The 20088-nt window shown below is 37.9% G+C and overlaps 1 protein-coding gene across 1 annotated transcript; it reads left to right on the top strand.

Moving 5' to 3' along the window:
* The first annotated feature begins 13713 nt into the window (after positions 1–13713).
* On the top strand, positions 13714–16690 carry LOC103724176 (clumping factor A-like). The gene is made up of 4 exons (XM_026810383.2): positions 13714–14389; positions 14530–14847; positions 15387–15578; positions 16288–16690. The coding sequence occupies exons 1-4, from the start codon at positions 14216–14218 to the stop codon at positions 16492–16494; spliced, it is 891 nt and encodes a 296-aa protein (XP_026666184.2). The 5' UTR covers positions 13714–14215; the 3' UTR covers positions 16495–16690.
* The last annotated feature ends 3398 nt before the right edge of the window (positions 16691–20088 follow it).

The following is a 20088-nucleotide window of genomic DNA, read 5'->3' as shown; positions in this document are numbered from 1 at the left end:
TCTTGTGGCCAAGAAAGGGGAAGGCGTACAAGCGCTTATAAAGATAGCCCAGTCCTTGGAAAATCCGGCGAGGAGCAGCAGCCAGGGAAGCAGCGGGCGGGCCCACAACACCGTAAGGCTTGACTTTTACCAGCTCAGATAATGCCAACCGGAATGACGTTTTTGGATTTATTAGTCCTAATTAATCATGGCTTAGTTAGCTTAGGGTTTCTTAATCTAATTCTTTATGTGAAAGCACGCATTCCAGGGTTTACCAGGTTAATGCTCCTCTCCTCGGGATTCGTGCAGCTGGTCCTTGGGACTTGTCCCCTGTAGAATTTAAGTGACGTAGAAGAGGGACTCGGAACACGGAGGAACCTTCCGAATATATTTAGGAACCTTCTTCTTCTTATTCTTTCTTTCTTCTTCTCCTTCTACCTCTTCATTTTTTTTTTTTTTTTACTACAACGACTGCTCCCTCTATTGTATTATAGATGCAATCAATAAAATCAAAAGCCATAATCTGACATAACTATGAAAAAGATTGTCCAAAAGATCCCTTCAAAATGCTGTGCTATATTGGAGGCGGCTCAATCAGTAGTTCTATTTGCCGTCCGATATACATGTTCAGCACTTTTTTTGATCATCTTAGTAGAAGCATATCGGGTACATCAAGTATGTAAACATTTAGAATTTTAAATTTGAGCCTAAAAATATTTTTCGCATGCATAAATATACACTCAAGCACGCACTGTTTGTTAAAATCATCGACTGCCTTTCTTACAAATCAACTACGAACTATTGGTTTAAAAAGCGAAAAAAAATAATATTATTTTTTTTCTCTTTTTAAATACCATGAGGGTGGCATCACTAGAGTTCAAAACCAGGATATCTTTCAAATAAAAAAAAATGCCAACTAGTTGAGTTAAAACAGGCGAAAATTACCACCTAGTTTTGATCTTGAGATCGCCAACAAGTTGAGTGCTCTGAATATTAATTAATTCATCATGCTGATAAATTACCATTTAATCTACAAGTCTTTCTCAAGAGCCCACTGATCAAATGCCTAAGCTTTCCGGCTGACGACCACCACTTAAATATTAAAACTGATGATTAAGATCAAAGTTTGGTGAAAATGTAGTCCTCATATTTTAGTTAGGTGAAAATATAGCCTTGGATTCATGAAAAAAGCGATATGTTGACTCAAGACTTGGAAAGAAAGAAATAATTGAACAAATAGGACAAACATGAGCCAAATTATAGCTAATTTATGGAAATTATAAGCAGACATTTCGGACAAGCAAGCATGGAAGTTTTGTTCATTTAATGTGTCATCTAGAGCTTACCAAGTCAAGATGACCGTATTTTCGCATAGCTCCAAACTTGCCCTCGACTTTCTTATATAGAGTTGCATGACTTATGTATTATTATTATTATTATTTATTATTATTATTATTATTGTTGTTGTTGTTATCGTTATTATAATTATTGTTATTTGTATTGTTATAATTATTGTTATTGTTATTGTTATTGTTATTGTTATTATTATTATTATTATTGTTATTATTATTATTATTATTGCTGAGACGAATGAATCGTATATATTTAGTATGAGTACATCTTAAAAAAATCAACAAACAAAATATTCCAAAATGATGATGGCAAGGCTGCCGGCCGTCCATAATATTTCAGAGTGGTGATCGGCTACGAAGGAAGTTATTCAATTAGAAGCTCTACTTGTATTACGGTAAATTTGATTTGCCTCAAAAATAGTGTACTTTTTGGCATATTAATTGTCAGATATCCAGAAGTAGAGGATGCACTTATCCTTTTCGCTAGCAGTGCTGAACCAGTCATAAGCCATGGCCGTGATGCGGTTTCCACCTGTCTGCGTGCCAACCCTGTCTTAGAACTATTGATTTTAGACGACACTTTTCTTTTGTGCACCAGAATATCCTGAATAAATTTATTCTACCTTCTAAGTAATCTGCCATTAAGAATTTAAAGCTCTTAAGGCCGTCACCAACGAAGAAGTTTGTCGCTTAGCAGGGTGATTAGTTCTCACGAATTCCACGGCTATTCTTTCAGCTGCATCAATATTTTCTACTTATCTAGAATGCTGAGTGTAAATCCAAGATAAGGAAAGAAACAACAACATAAAGAGCTTGTCTACAGGAAGTGAAACTAGAGTAAAACTTATAGCTAGGTCTAGGACAAAACTTATTTACCATGCTAGCTAGGAAACCGCAGGCTGCAATCCAATTTGCATTGAGGACTCTTTTGGTTCGCGAAAAGAGAAGAAAGAAAAATATGATCAATAAAAAAAATAAAAAAAATGCCTCATTTAGAGTCAGAGGAGAGAGATAGAAAAATAATTTTTATAAAAATAAATTTAAAAAAAAAATCCTATGTGAGACATAGAAAGATCCAATTTTTATGGACTGAAAATTGAGATAATTTTTTTTCTTTCAAAAATACCCTGAAGCTTTTAGATAGAATGTAATAAGATCTTTTTCTTTATTAAGGACGTAATAAAATTTTTTCTATAACTTTTTCAGAAAAGTAAATGCTCAATCAAACATAAACTATTCTATAAAAACCATCTTTTTAGGCATCAGCTTTTAAGAAAAAATATTTCAGTAAAAAAAAATTCTTTCCTCAAGGTAACGATTTTATATTCACTTGAAGACCTAATTGTTAGGAACTAGCCTCTTACATTATAAACTCAACATTCAAGAATCATTCTTGGCATACGATTTTGTTTTTTTTTTAAAAAAAAGAAGCTGGTGCGTACCATGCAATTTCTATCATCCAAGAGACATTGTTGGCATTCGAGCTGCAACTGTTACAAATTGATGTTATAGCAACAATTGTTGTCTCACATCTTAGGACCGCTTTCATTTCTAGTTTTTACTTTCAAAAATCTAAGTAAAATGTATTGGGCTAGATCATGTATGATAAAACCTTTTTATTTTTTCAAATAATTTTCTAAAAGTCTTTTTATACTTTGAAAGCAAAAATTTATTACTTTCAGAAACAATGTCCAAAATTGAAGGAAAGAAAGTTTGGTACAAAAGTTGTCTTCGAGTTAACACTCAACGGTTACATTATTAAATTTTAATATTATGAATTTATTAAAATCATAGCAATTTTTTAACTTAAATATTAAATATTACCGATTCTATTATGATTTAAAATAAGCCAATATAAAAGATAATAAACATCATTATAGCACAGGGTACTTAAATTCAAATAATACATTTTTTCTTTATTAACTTCATACAATCATACTTTTAGGAGTTCACAATATAGTTTTGGGGCATGGTGCATGTTTCATTAAGCCATGCCACCAACAAACAATTCAAGCAATAGAATCTTAGCAGTCAGGAGAAGCATGGCTAAGGGTGCAATCAAGCCAAGTCGAGTCAAATAGTTAGTGGCTCGAGCTTGACTTTATTCCAAATACTCCAGTTTGAAACTTGACTTTAGATTGATCGAGCCTTAATATCCAATAAGCTCGAGCTCAACTCAATAGAAAAAAAAGATAATACTCGAGATTGACTCAACTCGGCTCGAATATCAACCAAACCATGCTCGAGCTCAAGTTTGAGATCAAATTGAACCTTTATCATAATTAAAAAAATATATTTTAAAATAAAATATAACATAATATTATATTTAAAATATTAAATTAATAATATATTATAAATAAGATTTAATATTTTTAAAAAGATATATACTTGACTAGGTATTTTGCTACTCGAGCTTGACTCGAAGAATTATTCGAGCTACTCAAGTTTGGTAACAGTCGAGTCAAATCGAATCGAGTTGAGTCGAGCTTGGATCCGAGTTAAGCTCGAGCAGCTCTCGAGCTACTCGGCTCATTTGTACCTTTACGCAGGACATTTGTCGAACATATATTAGAGCTTTTGATTGTCCAATGCTGCATCAATCATATATTGCATGTTGAGATACATGGAATGCCTCTAACATACATTGCATGCGTCTCAAAAGGACCGATCTGTGATCAGTGCATGATTAGAAATGTTGCTTAACCTGCTTCCCAAGTTTCTACAATTCTAATTATGTTGATGCTCGGTCTAAAGTTAGTGCAGCTGACTGACCACAACTTAGACAGCACTACGTGGACTGATTCAACTCTTCCACCCAAGAAGACTTCCATGGATGATTTCTGCTGGTAGCTGTGGTGGTCATCCGAGCACTTCGGTCAAAGTCTTTTGCGAATATTCGCCCTGGTCCACCAAGGGTGGGGTCCATCCACTACGGTCAAAAATCCACCAAAGTCTAGAGATTTCAGGCATTATTGGTTTGGTCTTCCTCTCACCTTCTAATTTTTCTCAAATTTCCATCACTGTTGTAGTAAATATTTCTTTCTTTTCCTATGGATTTTATAATGGATGCTCACGTAAGGGGGAATTGGACTGGTGGAGTCAACTCCAGAGACTAGACTCGCTGAGGATGGCGTTTCTGGTAGAAGAAAAGAAGAGCCAGATTTCTAAATGCATCTTCTGCGAACCAAGGATTTATCTTCCTCAGCATGGATTCATCTTGAATTGTCGGCTTCTCGTTTTGAGACCTATGCTGATAAATAAATAAAGAGGATCGGAATGTTTTGAGATCTATGCTGACAAATAAATAAAGAGGATCGGAATGTTTTGAGATCTATATAGTAGGTGACCGATGCCGGTCCAATTTTTAACCTAGTTTAGAATTTTGGGAGTTTAAGTATCTCAAGTAAAAGTTTTGGTGCATTCTAACCAATACGTTCTAAGCTGTGCATTACTGTACTAGCTATTTTCTCTACTTTCTCTCTATTTTTTTTTATGCTGCTCTCATGCTTTTCTTGTGTGTTCCTCTTCTATCATGTACGTAGCCTCTTTTTTTTTTTTGTAACGTCCTTTTTTTTTTTAATAGATACTGGGAGGCTTTCTGCTTCCTCCGACTTTCATTGGGAAAAAAAAAAATCTCAAGTAGAAGAGTACTAAAAAATCTTTTTATATGAATACATACTTTAATATATAATATAAAGTAAAAGAGCATTAGAGTGATGTGTAAATTGTTGATTATTTCTAGTTATAAGAGCTAACAATGATCATCATAAAGCAGCAATAATTTTTCAATATTCAAAAATATCTTGGAATGTAATCACCTCTCACTAACGCATGGGCTAAGAGTATAAGTGCCCATATCCAACCAGTGGACCAAAATCTAATGGACCAACAGCAATAGAATATTACAAAAAGTTTAAAAAAAGTAATTTATAAGTAATAACTATACAATCAAATGTTATAATGACTTTTAATATGTAGGCTCAAACTTTTAATCCCATGTCTCCAGCCATATCTTTCCTTTTCTAACCATGTTGATTGAATGTTTGAGTATTCAAAACCTCTCGTGAGTCTGGATACAAAATATCTTCAGTCTTTTTCACAACTTCTAAATTGATTTTCCACCAGCCTATTCTATTCAATCTAATTCTAGATAGAGTCGGTAGACACTATTTTAGTATTTAGTATAGGTAGTGTAAGATAAATAGAAAGTCTTAATAGATTTTTGCATAATCTCTTCTTCAATCCTAAGAGCAAAAATAGAGTGCAGGTAAAACCCATTCATTCTCAAGGAAAGACTAAGTCCATTTCCAAGGTTATTCTGGCTGTAGCTAAATTTTTTCAAGAATCTGACGCTGGGCTTGTTTCATTCCGTGACATCTTAGGAGGGAGCTTTACACAGGCTAAGTTCATTAATTCCCCTGCATCAATGGTCTAAGGGTGTGAAAAAAGCGTTCATGTCGTAATCCCACCAAACTTGAATGTCCCACCGAATACAGCGGCGCAAGCTCCGCTTTCCTTGTCGTTTCACAAAAGAAATCTACTCCGAGAACTTTCTAGACATTTAAGTGGCCCAAAAGTCTAAAAGATTATATCTAAGTTTTCCAAAGAAAATTACAAAACTACCGCCTCAAAATTACTTTCATATTCCAAAATTAAAAAAAGTTCCAATTAGCCATTTAAATTTTATTTTATTGTAACATGGCACAGCCAGCTGCCTAGATTCTGGCACCATTAATAGACTGGAAAAAAAAACTTTCGGTTTAGAGAAATCGGATCGTAGCTTTCACACTATCTGAAAGCGCTCCATCATTTATCATTCATTCTTGTGCACAGATCTTAAAGTACTCCATCCTCTATCATTCATTCACCTGCACAGATATCAAAGTACTCCATGCTTTATTATTCATCCACATGCAGAAAACTTAAAGTACTTCATCCTTTATCGTCCATTTGCCTACATAGATCTCAAAGCAATCCTTCTATCTTCCATCCATTGCATAGATCTCACAGCACTCCATCTTCTTTCATCCATCCATCTACACAGATCTTGAAGTACTCCATCCTTTGTTATACATTCATCTACACAAATATTGAATCACTCCATCCCATGTCATCCATCTGCTTGTAAAGATCTCAAAGTACTCTGTCCTCTATCATCCATCTGCCTGCATAGTCTCAAAGCACTCCATCCTCTATCATCCATCTTTTTGCACATATCTCAGAGCATTTTATCCTCTGCCATCCATCTGCTTGCATAGATCTCAAAATATTCTATTTTTTGTCATCCATCCACTTGCATAGATCTCAAAATACTCCATTGCCTGTCATTCATATTTTTGCATAGATCTCAAAACACTCCATCCTTTATCATTCATCTACCTATATAGATCTCAAAGTGCTCTAACCTTTATCATTTATTTGCCTGTATAGATGTCAAAGCACTCTATATTTTGTCATTCATCGACTTGTACAGATCTCAAAGTACTCAGTCAACAAGACTCTCCTTTCCCTCCCTTTCAATTCATATTGAAATAAAAGAAGAATAGGTCTAGGATTTCAAACATTTAAGGTTCTAATATAAATGGCCCAAATTTGGAGAGTTATCCCCATAATTTTTCTTAAAATTTTTTTGGTTGTCACCTCTAGGAGAGACCCCAAGTCGCATACATATTTAATATTTTAGACTAAAATTCATTTTTTTTTTTTGTATGTGTGCCTAATAGCAAAGCTAGAACCTGGCTTATGAAAAAGATGATAAATTTCAGCACATAGGCTGATACTCTGTTTCACACAGCCCAAGCCTCGTACCTGGCCATGACTCATGAGGCTGCCGAACGAACCCGTCAACCAAGTCTCATCGTCGGCTTAGTATAAAGTTTTACGGCCGTCGCTGGAAGGCTACTTTCGTAACTCCACGATTCCTCATGGTGTGGCTGTCGTTGATTAGTCTGATGTGATCATCTCCCTCAATCCTCCATCAGTCGTCTGGTGAATTGAGTTTCCACCAATGGAGATGCACCACGTCAAGCAAGAACCTGCTAAGCAAGTTGGTGAGGGAGCTCGGTTAAATGGCACGTAATTAGTCATGGCATTGACTTTGGCTGCATGAGATTTTTGACTCATACTTTCAAAGAGTGAAGATTCTAGTGGCCACCAGGATCAAAACCTTCAGACAGATCAAAATGTCAAGTGGTTCACACCAAAAACAATATAGGTCAGGCTTGGATCAAAAATCCTAACCCTATTGAAACATGGTGGATTTGATTATTGAAACTCAATCCTGACTTAAACTGACCTTAAACAAATTCGATATGCTCTTTGTACAAGGTTTATTTTTTTAGTTATAAATTTATGAAACTAATCATCTACGTAGGTTGTTGAAAGATGATTACATGCGGTTGTTTTTTAATTTTATAAAAGTCCCGACTGTATTATTTAATAAAGCAACATAATTGGAGAAATTATATCGTGCACCTTATACACTACCTGGTCGTGCACCACGCCGATCACCAAGATATTCTTCTAGGTCCTATTCATCATGCGTTCATCTCAATGATTGCCCCACAGGATGTTTCTCTGGGATTGTCCTAGTGCCCGCCATGTTGATGCATGCGGTGCGGAATATAATTTCTTCTGGGTTTATAACCGATCTATGTATCTATTTCTTGGGGTTTATGACCACTTATAGTTAATTTGGTTCCGTCCAAAAAAATTGATGGATGAACAAAATAGATTTTTCATGCCGCTTGATGGATCAAAAAATGGATTAGATATATTGCCCTAATTCATACATAGATCAAGTCTGTATCAGGTCAAGACTCGTTGCAACTCAGCCTACTTTCTGCCCTAAAGAAGATGTTGACATAAATGTTAAATTGCGTGATTTAAGGCATGTGCCTAATAGAAAGTCTGTTTCCATCTAGAGCTAACTGTGACATCAAACTCCTAGAATCATGCTTGGCTTTGATGCTATTCTTAACAGATCACTTGTTCCAGAAGTTCCTCATACCAGACTTAGTTAAAACCGGTTAACTGAATCAGTTGTAATAGTTTACAGCTCAATTGTATTCGATCTTGATCCCTATATAAGGGAATGTAGTAATCCCAGAAGTTTATGATGAAGTGAATGAAATTCTTTTCTCTCTGAAACTTCTCTCTGAAACTTCTCCCAGAAACTTTCTCAGGCATTGTTCATTGTATCACAGAAGCTCTATATGGTATGAGAGCAGGTTACTTTTCTCATCAAATTCCCACCCTCTTCCTTCCCAACTGCCGCTTGAAGCTCTAAAGAACCTGATCTTGGAGACAGGGCAATCCGCTTTTCAATCAAGAAGTGGTTCATATCATTTCCTTGCTGCTGTTAAATCAATGAAGAGCTGGAGCTTCACCACAATATATGTCTTCAAGTTCATTCACTCTGGAGGTAGTTCTACCAGAACTTGAAGAACAAAACGTCCCAGAATCAATGGATAATACGAGAACAAGAGATGACACAAGGGAATCTGAGGATTTCGTTATACCATCCAAACTGAAATTCTTGATCTCTCGAATAAATTCCCTCGTTCCCACCCAGCTCACCGCAGATAATTTTCTCACCTGAAAATCTCAGATCATCCGATTGTTCAAAGCGAGCGGGTACCATGATTTTCTTGACGGATCCTCATCTTCAACCTCAGGTATTTCAGCTGATCCTGAATACTGGTTGTTTCTTGATCAGTTCTTGGCATCAGCTCTACATTCAACTATCTCTCCATCAATTCTACCATTTGTCATAAATCTGGCACACACGCATCAGATCTGGTCTGTTTTAGAACGTCGGTTGAATTCAGTAACAAGATCTCATGTAATTCAATTAAAGAACGAGCTACATAGCATCAAGAAAAATGAGAAGACCATGCAACAATACTTGAATCATGTTAGGAATATCGTTACTGCTCTTGCATCTGCCGGATCTAAGCCTGATACCGAGGATATTCTACTGCATATCTTAAAAGGTCTACCTTCATCGTATGATTCATTTGCCACGGCTGTTAGAGTCAGAAGCTCTTCAATTGATCTGGATGAGTTGTATGCTCTCCTTAGCAGTGAGGAAATCATTCAAATAGCCAAGGACAAGCAGTCGACTAATATTGACACAAATCTGGCACTTCTTTCTCTCTGTGGGAGAGGAAGAGGCCGATTCTCTCCTGTTAGCAGAGAGCTTTACTTCAGAGGCCGTGGTCGAGGTCGATCCGGAAACTGGTTCCAGTCAGGCCGCGGCAGAGATCCTAGAAGTTTACCAGAATGTCAAATTTGTTTTAAGAGAGCTCACACAGCAATAAATTGCTGGTACAGACTGGATTCAAATTTTTTAAATGAATCATCTCGTTCCTCATTCAGTCAGAAGGCTCTGCTTGCTAATCCACCTGAGCTCTCAAGAACATCTGATTGGGTCGTTGATAGTGGGGCTACATCCCACATGACCCCTAATCCGTCAGTCCTTCAGAATTCTGCACCTTATCAAGGACATGATCATGTGTCCTTGGGAAACAACTCCACCATTCCGATTCACCATACTGGTACAGGAATTCTTCAAACACCGTCACATAATCTTCAACTGTCTCAAGTTCTTCATACTCCCGGTATTTCACATAATTTACTATCAGTACACAAACTTGCCTGTGATAATAACTGCACTCTGATCTTTAATTCTTCTGGATGCTCTATTAAGGACAACAGCACCAACAGAACGATTCTTCACGGTCGATGTACTGATGGGTTATATAGGTTCCCTTTTCAATTTTCTAAACTTACTACATCCAATTCACATAACTCACCATCTGGTTCTACTGCTCTCCTAACCTCAACTGCTTTACATGATACATGGCATCAAAGGCTTGGTCATCCGAGCTCTGTTGTTCTTCGCACTCTCATGACAAGGAAGCTTATTCCTAGCACCAAGCAGTTTGACTTCTCCTGTCAGGCCTGCCGTATGGCCAAAAGTTGCAGACTACCGTTTAATAAAGCAGTTCATACTACTACAGCTCCCCTTCAGCTCATCCATTCGGATGTTTGGGGGCCTTCCTCTGTTTCCTCATAGCAAGGGTTCAAATACTATGTTTTGTTCGTTGATGATTTTACCAGGTTTACCTGGGTCTTTCCGCTTCAATATAAATCAGATGTCTTCCCTATATTTGTACACTTTAAGAGCTTGGTTGAAAATCAATTCACAGCTTCTATTAAAGTTTTTCGTTCAGACAGTGGTGGTGAGTTTATCTCCAAGAAATTTTCTTCTCTGTTTTCTAAGCATGGTATTCTTCATCAACGGTCGTCTCCTCATACCCCAGAGCAAAACGGGGTTGCAGAGCGAAAGAATCAACATATCCTGGAATCTATTCGAAGTCTTCTAATTGCTTCTTCTCTACCTGTTTCTTTTTGGGTGGAAGCTCTATTTACTTCTGTATTCCTTATCAACTGTTCACCATCTCCTATTTTACACAACAAATCTCCTTATGAGCTTCTACATGGGCATCCTCTGGACTATTCTCTATTTCGGATCTTTGGGTGTAGATGCTTTCCATGGCTTAAGCCATATCAGCAAAACAAACTGGCTCCGCGTTCCCTTCCTTGTATCTTTCTTGGGTACTCTACTCAACACAAGGGCTATCGTTGTTACAACCCTGCAACAGGTCGTGTTTTCATATCCAGGCACGTCTAGTTTGATGAGCACATTTTTCCTTTTTCTCAGGTAACCTCTTCCTCTTCAAGTCCACCGGTGTTACCTACACCTTTGTTAGTTTCGGACTTTACAATCTGTACTCCTCCAATCCATATCCCCTTTGTTAGTTCCTTTCAATCTCCTTCTTCTTCGTCTGCGTCGGCCACTGTCCGGTTACCTCCTAATTCTCCCCACACATCTTCTTCTCATTCTACCAATAATCATGATACACCTTCAATACCACATCATTTGTCACCCATCATCTCAACTGATACACTTTTTTTCTGTTTCAAGACCAGTCTGGCACCCTATGATAACCAGATCACAAACTGGGTCTCTAAAACCTAAGGAAATATTTTTCCTTAACACAAATACCTCTTCACTTGTTGAACCCACCTGTTACTCTACTGCTGTTCTAGATTATAATTGGCGTCAGGCAATGTCTATGGAGTTTAATGCCTTATTGGATCAACGAACTTGGAGACTTGTCCCCAGACCAACCGATCAAAATGTTCTTGGGTGTCGATGGACATATAAAATCAAGAAACATTCAGATGGCTCTATTGCACGGTACAAAGCACGATTGGTTGCTAAAGGGTTCAATCAGGAATATGGTGTTGATTACATCGAAACGTTCAGTCCGGTCGCCAAGTTTCAAACGATCAGAGTTCTTCTTGTTGTTGCCTTGACATCTAAATGGCCTATTAGACAACTGGATATCTCAAATGCCTTTCTGCATGGTACACTCAATGAAACGGTGTTTATGGAACAGCCGCTGGGTTTTGTTGACTCCTCCTGCCCTCAGCATGTTTGTCTTTTTCAGAAAGCTCTGTATGGGCTGAAACAAGCGACACGTCAATGGTTCTCCACTTTCTCTTCATTCCTTCTTGAGCAAGGCTTTACCATTAGCAAGGCTGACCCCTCTCTATTTCTCTTTGATTGCAAGAGCATCCATATTTACATTCTAATATACGTTGATGATATACTGTTAACTGAAAATAATAGGGGTGCAATTGCTGATCTTCTGCTCAGACTTCAGCTCAGGTTCAAAGTGAAGGACTTGGGAACTTTGTCTCAGTTTCTAGGGGTTCAGTCCGTCTTCTCTTCTCAAGGTGTCTCTCTTCATCAGCAGCATTATGCAAATATTATTTTGCAACGAGATGGGTTAGAACACTGTAAACCTGTGGCTTCTCCCTTACCTACAAAGCATTTCATCTCCTCTGCAGATTCTGTCTTATTTTCTGATGTTGCACTCTATCGACGACTTGCCGGCTCCCTTCAATATTTGACTATTACTAGGCCCGATCTTACTTTTGCAGTGAATTATCTATGTCAATTCATGCATAAGCCGTTGAATTCTCACTATCAGCTGCTTAAAAGAGTGCTTCGTTATGTGAAAGGAACGCTGAATTTTTCACTGCACTATCGTCCCAGTTCTTTAGTCCTTACCGCCTTTTGTGATTCGGATTGGGCAGGTGACCCCATTGATCGCAAGTCCACGACTGGCTTCTGCGTTTTTCTAGGCGATAATCCTTTTTCTTGGTACTCCAAGAAGCAACCTACTGTTGCCCGATCCTCTACGGAGGCCGAATATAGGGCATTAGCCATTACATCTACTGAGCTCATATGGCTTCGCCGGTTACTACATGAATTTCACATTCCTACTACCACTCCCACTGAGCTTTTGTGTGATAATGTATCTGCTTTAGCACTTGCCACTAATCCGGTTTTTCACGCGCGAACCAAGTATATTGAAATTGATTATCACTTTGTAAGGGAGAAGGTGAACTCGGGTGAAATCAAACTCAGTCACATATCTTCTATATATTGATCAACCAGCAGACTTGTTTACGAAAGCCCATTCTTCTCAGCGGCATAATCTCTTATGTTCCAAGCTTCAAGTTCTTTCGACCTCTCAGCTTGAAGGGGGGTCTTGACAGATCACTGGTTCCAAAAGTTCCTCATACCAGACTTAGTTAAAACTGGTTAACTGAATCAGTTGTAACAGTTTACAGCTCAACTGTATTCGATCTTGATCCCTATATAAGGGAATGTAGTAATCCCAGAAGTTTATGATGAAGTGAATGAAATTCTTTTCTCTCTGAAACTTCTCCCAGAAATTTCTCAGGCACTGTTCATTGTATCACAGAAGCTCTATAGCTATCAAGGTTCTTCACCACCCAAAAATCGATCTGCGTCTATTTGCAGCTTCATCAGAGCAAAGAAACTTTTGGCGGCACTGGAGACCTAACTTGACGGCATCCCAAGGAAAGAAGCCCACCATTTTCATGGGCACATTTCATGATTATTCCAAAGATAATTGGATCTACGGAGTGCATGGTTATTGGCAATTTCATTATTTGTGGCATCCAAAGCCAGAGTTCTACTCATTTGTTAGGTATCCAACACTTACGGACAGACTAATTCATAAGGAACACGGGAATTCAATTATTTATTGAAATATTTTATCAAATTCTCAGCAATCATTCTGCATGTACTGAAAGCCAACACTTTGAATGAGTTGTCCTCAACTACTTGGTACAAGGGTGGTAACATCCCTATCATGTTCAAGAGATGCCTTAACAATGTTATCGTGGTAGGACCAGCAAGAATCTTGAATACATGCTTGTCTGTAAACATAATTCATGATTCATGGATCTTAAAGTATTGTGTTGATCTCCCAGAGTTTGGATGCCTCTCACCTCTGCAGTTTGTCAATCGTGATAACCTTAGCGTTCTCACCTTGCAACTATGAAGGATACCGAGCCAAAACAATGACACCATCTCCCCCATCTAGCCTTCAGAGCTCAGGCATCCAATGCTTATTGCTTGACTTCATCACGCCATTGTCTCCGTTTTCCTCCTCGTTAATGATTCTCCTTTGGTTGGTTATCCAAACCATCCAACTTTTCGCTTCGCTTTTTTTTTGGTATCATATTTTGCTTCATCGTTTTAATCTATTCTCATGGTCTCCATCATTAGTTCATTTGCTTGGACTCGTTTATGATGCCTACTTAGAACCAACGTGTCTCCACATGGAGTTAGTCCACATTTGGACCCCAAGCTAACCTATATATATATATATATTCATGAATATTGCACCGAAACCCACGAAATATCTCGAGTTCTAAGGAGAGATTTCACCCCACCATCTTGTTACTAGTGATTTCCGAAGCACAAAACTTCGATGGCGGAACAGATGCCCATCATCGCTGCTGGCCGCGCGGCCGAGCCGGTTGACGGAGCGGCGAAGGATGACATGCAGAAGGCTCCTGCTGAACAAGCTCAGGATAAGAATAGTGCTCTTGAAAAGCTAAAGGTTGACGGCTCTGACTCTGGTTCTAGTCCTGAAAGAGACTCAGTAAGATTCACTCGTTATAACATATGCATTATATTCCTTTATTCTTTATAGGAATGCAGTTGGAATATGTTATTCTACTGCATCTATCACAGTTGAAGCTATTATGAATTGATCGCTACCGCCATTCTGCTTGGATACAGGCAAGAGGTGATGACAGCTCTGATGGAGAAAAAAAGAAAAAGATGGTAGCGAAGGAGAAGGATAAGAAGAAGGCAAGTGGAGAAAAGAAAGAAAGGAAACTCCTAGGTGATAGCTCTGACTCTGACTCTGGTGACTCCGCCTCTGGCTCGGCCTCGGCCTCCGCCTCAGCCTCTGACGACGGCTCCGCCTCCAACTCCGCCTCTGGCTCGGCCTCAGCCTCTGACGACGACTCCGCCTCTGACTCGGCCTCAGCCTCCGACGACGACTCCGCCTCCAACTCCGCCTCTGACTCTGGTTCTGGTTCTGATTCTGACAAAGTAAGATATAGTCATGATAACAACGAAATAAAACTTCAAGCCATAGTATAGACTGTATATATATATTTGCCTTGTCTTTTGATGATGCAACACCTAGGTAAAAAATGTTTAAACCACTACTTTCATACCATAGACATGAAAGAAGTAGGATAGCCATGTACATTGCCTTTATTTTTTTTAATCCTATTCTCAGACAGGTAAGTAATCATGACCGTGAACCTATTTAGCCTTCTATTTGTTTTATTTTTTTCTCTCTAAAAAATAATAAAAAACAGTTGATTGGTCAAGGGGTCGCTCGACTTTGAAACACATTGAGGTCGGATGACAATTTGACCAGCGAGAGTTATAGCCATCATATATACAGAGCTTCTAATAACATGGAAGATTCAGAAGATGGGCCTTAATTTATCACTTTGAGCTTAATAAACAACTGAAATAGTTGAGCGAACAAGTTATTAGATCAAGCTCTTAAGTTCTTCCTCCCTGGTCAAATTAAATTATTATGAACTGCTCGACCGGCATTGTTTTCTTGAACACAGTCAAGCAGTAAAGCAGTGAAGAAGGATAAGAAGAAGAAAAAGAAGGGGCTAATGGAGCAGATTAAGGAGAAGCTCAGCAAGAAAAGCGAGGAAGGAGTGGAGGTTCCCGAAAAAGCTGTTGACAAGCTGGAATGTAAGAGCAACGACTCTGCCTCCGACTCAGAATCCGGCGAGGATTCTAAATCCGGCCAGGTAGCATTTCTTCATAAATAGAATGCAGAAAACCGTTCACTTTCGATCATGAATTTATATTGCCATCTTTTCTGATGACACACCAAGATTTTCGCTTGCTTATGCAATTGCTATAGTGAGAAATAAACAAGAAGTTGTCATATTACAAGCATTAAAACAATTCAATTTCACATGTCATTTAAGTTTGAGGTGCATCAAACTTCCTTCGACACTATGCTACAACCCTGTTTGCAAAGTATTTAATCTTTTACTGTGAGTTTTCCTTTTTAAAAAATAAAAAGAAGCTTAATGTTTGATTTCTTGTGCACTCGGTCGAATCTGGTCTCAAGTATGCAGACTTATAAGATGGAACAATATTGTTGCCATATTTATCACTCAAGTTGGTCACTGCATATTTTATCTTTGGAGCACAAGAATATTGGAGATCATTATTTAATTATGCAAGAGATACTTTTTTTTCCATTTTCTTTTTCTTTGTGATGTAAGAGATGGCAACATCTATCAACATTCATGCAAGATGTCATTTCTAGAGCAAACAAACCCTTTATCTTTGGGATTGATGATGTCAAGAGTTGAATGGCCAATGATTAATTTTGCCCTAAAACTCCTAGGGCAATATATATTACTGCTTCCATGCGTGCAGCAGCGTAGTTAGGACACTTGCAATGCTTGTATTGATCCTGTTCTATTGGAATGTTTTTCGATACAGTTAATGGAGGACGACAAATCTAAAACAGAGGAAAAGGAAGCACAGGAGAAGGCACAGGCAGAGCCTAGTGAAGGGACTGGAGAAGACACGCCATCAGTAGCACCAGAGAAAACCATGGAAGTGGAGGAAACCCGAGAAGAGAAGGGCATCTTGGAGAAGATCAAGGAAAAGCTAACTGGCGATCATGAGCAGACCCAAGGGCATTAAGAAGCCTGAAGGTGGCAGGCAAAGTGGGATGGACGCAAGGGAATATAGTAAAAAGCATCATTCCAGCTATCATAAAAGCAATAAAGTGTGAGAAGGTCAAGGAGGGCACTTCGAAGGCAGCTTTTCTTCTATGATTACTGTAATGCAAGGTTTTTAATTATCTTTTAAATTTGCATGTGTGGTGATTAGTTGAACTCCCCCCCCCCCCCCCCCCCCCCCCCCCCTCCTTAAGTGTGGTTTGTGATAACATGATACAAATAATGTAATGAATTATGTATGGGTGTCCATGTAGTCTTCATCAATATGCATATCAATAATATGATTGGTTATTTTATGTTATTCGGTGTTCGTAGTTGGACCTTTGAATTCAGTTTGGGCAAGGAGAGCTCGCTTCATGCATGAGGTTGGCCGGAAATGGAGTTGACTTGTGTTCCTTCTTGTTCTAGCTTTAAGATCCTGAGAAACCCTCACCCTTCCCATTCTCCTCCAGTCCTCCTCCTCGTGCTCTTCTTGGCAGCATGACGGGATTGTCTTCCTCTTCGTCAGTTTCCTTTGCCCATCCTCTTCCTCCTCTCCCTCTTCCTGGCTTCTCTCATTGTCCACTTCTTCTTCATCATAGTGCAAGTTAAATTAAACCAATAACAATTACCTCAAAAACACCTCAAGATTTTTAATAAATTTGTTTTTGTTATTCCTGTGAGGACCCGTGTAAGCGTGTGTTTAGTCCAATATCGGTTATTCGTTGGGTAGATCTTGGGTACTTATATCGGATCAAGGAACCCAAATAATTCCTTTCGGCTAGCCATTTTGGATGAGGTCTTGGGTTGTTATAAATGATATTAGAGCATACCCAACCCATAACCTATATGGACTAGAGGACACTGCAACATGAATTTATTGAGGCTGACCACGAGCCAGTCGTGGGGTTTGTGATTAGATTTGAATAGATTTGAACTCCTAGCCTGACGAGAACGTCAGAGCTTGAACGAAGGGAGTATGTGAGGACCCGTACAAGCGTATGTTTAGTTCCATATCAATTATTCGCTGGATAGATCTTGGATACTTATGCAGGATTAAGGAACCCAAATAATATTTTTCGGCTAGCCATTTTGGGTAAGGTCTTGGGTTGTTACAATTCTTTTTTTTATTTTTCAATTCTTAAATAGTTATAATTTAAAAGGTTAAATGTAAAAAATACTAGAAACAAAGAATCAATCACCAACTTATTTTGAGTGAAATAAAATAGAGTGGTATCATTCTAGATGTTGTAATTAAAAGAAAAAAAATGTCTCTTGATGACACAATTACTTTGTTAGGCACAAAGAAAAACAAGCACAAGACGTAGTGATCCATCCGTAGCTCAAGCATAATTTAAGAGAAAACTATATGAAAAAGGTTAATAGTTTCCATTTCAAATGAAAGCTTAGCAACTACTTACGTTAGTATAGAGAAGTGAGATGCGTCATTAATTACAAGAGCAAATCAGTTTATAAAATAAATACAATCAATGCATATATCAATTAAATTAAATAATTAATGCAATAACACAATTGAGCCAATCACAGTTTGCTCCTTTCTTCACTTGCTTAGCTCGTGGAACAAAAAAAGATGTGAGATTTGAGATGAAAGAGCTGTTAATTATGCATGTGGGAACACAAAGAATCTGCTGGAACTTTCCAAATTTTCAGGCCTTTCTTCAAACTTTTTTTTACCATCGAAGAACCCATATGTTGGCATCCTTTGCCTGCCAAATATTTATTTTATATTTTAACTAAGTATGAATTCTAGTAGATTAGTAAATGAATCCACCAGGATTCTTTCATCCCTCTAATTCTTAGAAACTTGGAGTTTTTTTTTTCCTATTATCTAAATAGCATATGCTAACATTCCTCAACTTTTTAGCAAACTTTTCTTCCAAAGTAATTCCTTCTCTCTTTTTATCATTTGTTACTTCTTGTCCTTCAACTTTGCGCTAATAGATTCGCTTTTATTGAATTGTGATTCATTTTTAGTTTTGAACATGTTCCGAATGGAGAAAATCTCGTCTTAAACCTCTTTCGATAATCTTGGAAAGGAAAGATGTTGGTTTGTTCCAACATCCCAATGTTTAATAGGAACATAATACATTTGTTAATAGTACTGCACATAATGTTAGAAGTTATACCCGAAGCTAAATAGTTTAGATAACATGTCGCACCGAGCATAACATGTAAACACTGTCACTAAAAAAACCTAATAATTGGTCATCAAAATTGCACTAAACGCATCAGTTGCATGTAAAAATTGTTGCTTGAAGTATCTAAAGAAAAGGTTTTAGACTTCCAATAAATCTTAAACTTATCATAATAATTGCAATGCATTGTTCAAATGAGTTGCGTTGCATTGCACAACAACGTTAAGTTTTTTGTAGAAGAAAGCCCATTAACCACTATCTTAGCCCACTTAAGAGTATGATACACGTTACCGGCCTCATGTCCCATTAATGTAAGACGTACTCGTACAATAAAATATGGGTCGGATCCAGGAGCCCAAGCCCAAGTCTGATCCAACTGCTGGGCTGGACTCTACTTGGACTCCATGCATGAAAATCTAGTTGCCATAGGGCTCGGTCATGCACTCAGCCATCACCAACTGAACCAGTTGACAATCTTGATACATTTTTTTTTATCAATATATTGTCCAAAACTTTTTATTCATCCTTTGACACTCCTTAGTTCTCATATGTCACTTGCGATCTCCAAATCTCTCAATTTTTACTTTTGTGATCTTCCATCTCACTCGATACAGAAAAATTATGAGCATTTGAATACCTTGCTTTGGACCATGCATATGTTTGATCAGAATTCAATATGTGAGAAAGAAGAATACATAGAAAAGAAGAATATTTCCAGAAACTTTTCTATGGGATCATTACGTATATTTATAGTTGAAAATATAAAAATAATAATACTAATAAATGGGCCTAGGATCAATTCTAAATTCATTTTACGTATAAAATTCAAAATTCAAACTTTAAAATTTAAAATATAAAACTTTTTAAATTATAGACCTTTGGTTTATGGTTTGATATGGTGGTGAAAACAAGATATCGCCAACACAATTCTAAAGAATAAAAAGCCTATAATAAGAAGTCAAAGATCTCACTCTCTAAATTCCCTTTCCTAAAAGGTATGCAAAGCGAGGGGAGGAACTGCACAATCTTGGACAATAATTCCAGGATCTTAATTTTAGGACTTGGGAAGCAGCGAGTTGCCGTTTCCACAAGGAACGCCCTCAAGGGGTTCAGCCCTCTTGGAAAGGTAACAACTTATGGCCAATAGAACCACAGAAGCTCATCAACTTAGCTTCATTTTTTCTTCATGTACTTGTGGGGATTTGACATTAGCCACACCTTAAGAAGACTAAAGTAGGAAGAAAACTTGGGACATCAGGGCGGCAGAAGGGCCTTCCCTCGAACCTAATCCACTCAACTCTCTGTCCTTTACGCTGACAGCCAACAGCATTACATCCTTTTCAGCGAAAAGTAGTACTCTAAAAAGCAAGCCATCTGTCTCCTGAAAAAAATTATTGCATGTAACTGCATGTATCGACATG

The sequence above is a fragment of the Phoenix dactylifera genome, unplaced genomic scaffold, assembly GCF_009389715.1.
Source record: "Phoenix dactylifera cultivar Barhee BC4 unplaced genomic scaffold, palm_55x_up_171113_PBpolish2nd_filt_p 000427F, whole genome shotgun sequence".
Classification (NCBI taxonomy): Eukaryota; Viridiplantae; Streptophyta; class Magnoliopsida; order Arecales; family Arecaceae; genus Phoenix; species Phoenix dactylifera.
The sequence above is the reverse complement of the archived record's forward strand: the minus strand, read 5'-3'. Positions and strand labels throughout refer to the sequence as shown.